Genomic DNA, 5,000 nt, shown 5'->3' with positions numbered 1-5,000 from the left:
TAATGTCAATGGCGCCAGCGAAATAGATAGTTTAATCGGTAGAACTTCAAAAGTTAAAACTTTTGCAGACTGATGTCAAATATACATTATACAGTCTCCGTAGCAGATGTGTTTTATCTATCTGGGAAGCTGTACAGGAGTAATAGAATTCGTTCTGTTGTTAAGAGGGATTCAGTAACTATAACAACTATTTGCATAGGCCTTCCATTCATCTACTTCTCTCCCGTTATTCCTACATTAAGGGGTCGGTTGCCTGATGCGCTTTCTCCAATGCCTTCTATCAAAGGTATCCTCTTCTACCAAACCTCTTCTCTCCATATCATCATTCATCCATCTAACTTACTGCCTCCCTCTCTATCTTCTCCTTATAAGAGGTTCCGCCCTAGCTCTTCTCACTCTTTCCTCACCATCTACCTTCAACACGTCTCCACACCATCTCAGTCATGACACTCTTAGCGCCTCTGTAATTTTTACTAAGCCTGCCATTCTTCTTATTTCATCATTTTCCAAATACTGTTATTATAGGCAATTCATACATAACAATATTAACCTATAGCTATATATTCATTTCTAATGTTCTTCTATTTCAGTTTAAGACGATCCCAACACAGCGTTGGCCGTGCGTTAAGAATTCCTCTTATTCTTCATCCCAGTGTGTCTCCAAGTGCTTCTTGAAAGCACTCTACAACCATACGCAATGCCTTATGCCATACATGAAGGGTGAGTAACGCGCGGTTTTATAGCCTGAAATACTTATCCACCCAGAAGTAATTTTGTCTGTGATGAAACAGACTTAGATGATAGTACGTTTTCTTTTATAGATACCTTCGCCAACGAAGTTGGAAGGAGTTTACGTTTTTGCCCCTGCTTTTATCTTTACTTGTGTGTGTGTGATTCTAGATTCCTGGTTTCTGGTCCCTGTTTTCTGGTTCCTAATTCCTTGTTTCTGGTTCCTAATTCCTAATTCTTGGTTCCTGGTTCTGAATTCCTAATTCATAATTCTTGGTTCCTGGTTCCTAACTCCTAATTCTTGGTTCTTGGTTCTGGATTCCTGGTTTCTGGTTCCTCAATCCTAGAATATTATAACACGTAATCAATTGTGACAGAACATTCTTGTCATCAAGTAGTTTAAAGTGTTATTTTTCTCTTATATTTCATATTCTTATATAGAAATTATTTTAATTATCAATATCCCGCCGCCTTTGTCCTTTGTCCTTTGTCCTTTGATTTTCCACTAGCACTTTGCTCCGTTTATTATTATTGTTGTTGTTGTTGTTGTTATTATTACTTAGCTGAGCTACAACTCTTGTTGGAAAAGTAGGAAGCTATAAGCCCAAGGGCTCCAACAAGGAACATTAGCCCAGTGAGGAAAGAAAATAAAGAAATAAATTATCCATTTTAGAATTAATGAATAAAGAATATAGAATATCTGAAGTTCAGTAACAAATTTGTTGACTGATAATGCATTCTTTTAATCATTTGTCACTGATGCAACCTTAGATATCTCTTAAATGTGGCTACGTCTCTAGGACAGTGCCTTAGAGAACTACCATATATACATATTGTCAGCCTAAAAGACCCTTATTCATCAACCTATGACCAGGGAGGGCCAGGCAATGGCCGCTGATGACTCACCAGGTAGACCTGTAGAGATACCTAAACTCCCCATCCCTATTTCAGAAGGATGGAGAAGGTTGCAATCACTACTAGAAACCATGCAGGGCTCTTAACTCCCATCCAACAGACTGTGAGACAGGGACATTTCCAATAAGCTACCACACAACCCTTACAAATATCTTTTTTTTTCTTGTAATTGTATTTACTCTATGAATTAAAGGAACATCCTACAGCAAACATTTCACTGAACGAATATAATTGAAATTTCCAGATATAGATGGCGCCTTTTGCAACTCGTCGGAGGAATACAAGAATGGCGAGGAATGGGAGAAGAATCTGCTCTTTTACGGACGCTGGTCACACCATAACTGCGGCTGCATGAAGCAATGTAACGAAGACATCTACTCTGTTTATGCCGAGGCAGCCGTCACCGGCGACTCGACAGCTAAATTGCGAGTGTTCTTCCAGGTAAGATTGACCAAAGACATTAAGAGGGAAGATCAGAAAACTCCTCTATAAAAACCCTTGCCCATTAGATCTCGGGCCAACGCCATCTATTGACAATTTACCCTACTAATGAGGGAAAATGCTCATGGAAATTCCAGTGACTTTCCGGTCTTCCCTTTACATTCTTTGAAGATTGATGAAGGAACTAATTTCTTGAGGCAGTAGACATATCAATTCATTTACAAAAGAAGAGATAGCTTAGGGACAACTCAAGATTTACTTAAATATTTAGATCAGACGGCTGAATTTCCATAAAACCTTAATAAACAAAACCCTAATTCATATTTTTCTTTTCTAATTCCGACAGGATTTGACATTTGACGAAATCTCCGAGGACATTGCCTACGACGCAATAGCTCTTCTATGCGACATCGGTGGGACGTTGGGTCTACTCCTGGGAGCTTCCGTCCTTACGTTCATTGAGATCATGGAGGTTTGCTGGATAAAGTTGATAGCAGGTAGGAAGAAGTTGCTCTCTACTTAGAGAACTTTATTGTTATGCAGTTTTAAGTAGTCTTGACGACAAAAAACATTGAGAGACAGAAGAATTAGCTGACAAACTCTGGAGAAGTTCTGCACTCAACTTTACAATGGAATACAGTAAAGAAGTAAAGAGATGATCCTGCTTTTCTTAGATGTCCTAGTTAAACAGCAACATGACTAATTCAAGACAATGGTATACACAGAATCAACTGGCATAGGCAGATGCTTAAGTGCCATAGGTGAATGCCCCAAAGCATGCAAAAAGTCAGTAGTATGTTCTTAAGTCAAAAGAGTATTCACACGCATCACATCTTGGAAAGACGTAGACACTGAACTAAACCGAATCCGACAACTACTAACCAACTAGTTTCCAGATATGATAGATAGCCTATGCTATAAAAAAGAAATTTGTCGAAACTCAACACCCCACAGCAATGGCAACTGATGAAAAAACTGTACCGTATCATCTACCACCACCTTAACTTTTTAGCAACTTACTAAGACAAATGGCAAGCCTTACAAGGCATCATTAATCAAGGTGTTATCCCGAAAACCCCTTACCAGAAAGTGCAACTTAAAGTATATAGCAAACCCACCATAATCATGGCTCTATTAATGAGGAACAATACTGTCCCCGGACGACCAAAGGAAGCTTGTACAAATATCGTCTATAAGTTTTCATTCCTGGAGAAGATGTGTAAATCTCCCTTAGAAGACTACATTGGACAAACTACCACGACACTCCGAAGACGTTACAGTATATCGATATCGATGACCGGAAACCCTCCCTGAAAGATTTAATTCATGGAACCTAGATTGTTCACAGGGAGAACAACTATGGCATGCGCATAATAGCTGAAGTTGTAAGCATCGCCCTCCAAAGGCCAGTGTTAAACATTAAACATTATTCTAATAGTATTCTCCCTCGAAGTAGAAACCAAATTTACAATGGGATGCAAAATGATGGAGTAGGACGGCCTTCAATTTGTGAAATCATGCGCTCTTCGCTCAGAATGTCTCGACATCCAATGATAGCTAAGGAGCAGTGTGACGTACCGCTGGATCTCTGTATGACCCTGATTGCCCGAGCAGTGTGACGTACCGCTGGATCTCTGTATGACCCTGATTGCCCGAGCAGTGTGACGTACCGCTGGATCTCTGTATGACCCTGATTGCCCGAGCAGTGTGACGTACCGCTGGATCTCTGTATGACCCTGATTGCCCGAGCAGTGTGACGTACCGCTGGATCTCTGTATGACCCTGATTGCCCAAGCAGTGTGACGTACCGCTGGATCTCTGTATGACCCTGATTGCCCAAGCAGTGTGACGTACCGCTGGATCTCTGTATGACCCTGATGGCGAAGCGGTCTTGGCTGCCTGATGTGCAGTGGGGGTGGTCTCTGTGGTGGTGTGTGTTCGCACGTGTGTCTTTGTGCTTGTATGTAAGTATACACTCAGTCATTATCCTTTTTATAATCTAAAGATCACTGAAATGTTTAGATGTTTTAAATTTTCCCCGTTTCCTTCATTTTAATTTTCTATAAAATATAATCGTAATTTTAGCTGAACCTCACATATAAACAAAAATTATTGTAAATTTATGTTAATCAGTAATTACTTGATAAAGACATAGTTTGGTCAAAACAGTACTGTAGTGATCAGATTAAATGAAAAATCAAAAGAATAATCATAGTTTCTTTAACCAAACTGTACGAAAATACGAAGATTCTTGCAGGAAACACGTTGACACTGCCAGGGCAATTGCCTTCAATGGAAATTGCATCAGAGAGAACAGAGAGTAGCCTTGTACGAAATGCATATACTGTACTGTGTATATATATATATATAATATATATATATATATATATATATATATATATATATATATATATATATATATATATATATTAAAAGGCTCTAATTAATATTGATATTTTTAAAATAAAAAGATAAGCTTTCCAGCAACTTAGCGCCATCTATTGTTCGCGCGCGTAACCAAGGATGTCACGTTTTGTTTTGCTTCACATATCCATAGCAAGAGAGATACAGATAGAGGAAGGAAGGGAGAAGCATCAAGAAAAAAGTAGGCATATACGTGAAAATTTTTACAGTGAATACAGTGTTCCACGAATTCGTCTACAGAGGACACTCCTTTCTGGAGTGCCTAAATTAAAGAGGCGAATAGCAGCTCCAGTACTCTAAGATTTTTTTTTTAACCACTTCGAAGTGTTCAGATGTGATGTTGCCGTCTAGTGATCCCATTCTTTCAGAAGTGATGTTGCCGTTCAGTATTCCCTTTCTGGTAAGAATTAATGTTATTGTTTAGTTTATTGTAGAACTTGGGACACAAAAGTGTTTCATTGAGGTGTGGTCGATTTTTCTCGTTTGTATTT

The 5,000-nt window shown here is 39.0% G+C and overlaps 3 protein-coding genes across 3 annotated transcripts in view; all 3 read left to right on the top strand.

Annotated features, from left to right (window-relative positions):
• LOC137656090 (acid-sensing ion channel 1B-like) overlaps positions 1-4,171 on the top strand; it is a 14,549-nt gene extending 10,378 nt beyond the window's left edge. The window contains exons 6-8 of the mRNA XM_068390266.1: positions 591-720; positions 1,889-2,085; positions 2,432-4,171. Of these exons, the coding sequence (XP_068246367.1) occupies positions 591-720; positions 1,889-2,085; positions 2,432-2,608 (504 nt within the window). The 3' untranslated portion in view covers positions 2,609-4,171. The remainder of the gene's footprint in view (positions 1-590; positions 721-1,888; positions 2,086-2,431) is intronic.
• The window catches only part of LOC137656773 (integrin alpha-PS3-like), an 89,729-nt gene that overhangs the window by 62,089 nt on the left and 22,640 nt on the right, over positions 1-5,000 (top strand). The gene's annotated exons all lie outside the window — the stretch shown is intronic.
• The window catches only part of LOC137656775 (uncharacterized), a 208,978-nt gene continuing 208,774 nt past the window's right edge, over positions 4,797-5,000 (top strand). Inside the window, exon 1 of the mRNA XM_068391048.1 lies at positions 4,797-4,909. The gene's annotated coding sequence lies outside the window, so the exon portion shown is untranslated. The remainder of the gene's footprint in view (positions 4,910-5,000) is intronic.

Source organism: Palaemon carinicauda, chromosome 17, assembly GCF_036898095.1.
Source record: "Palaemon carinicauda isolate YSFRI2023 chromosome 17, ASM3689809v2, whole genome shotgun sequence".
In the NCBI taxonomy this organism is placed as follows: domain Eukaryota; kingdom Metazoa; phylum Arthropoda; class Malacostraca; order Decapoda; family Palaemonidae; genus Palaemon; species Palaemon carinicauda.
The sequence above is the reverse complement of the archived record's forward strand: the minus strand, read 5'-3'. Positions and strand labels throughout refer to the sequence as shown.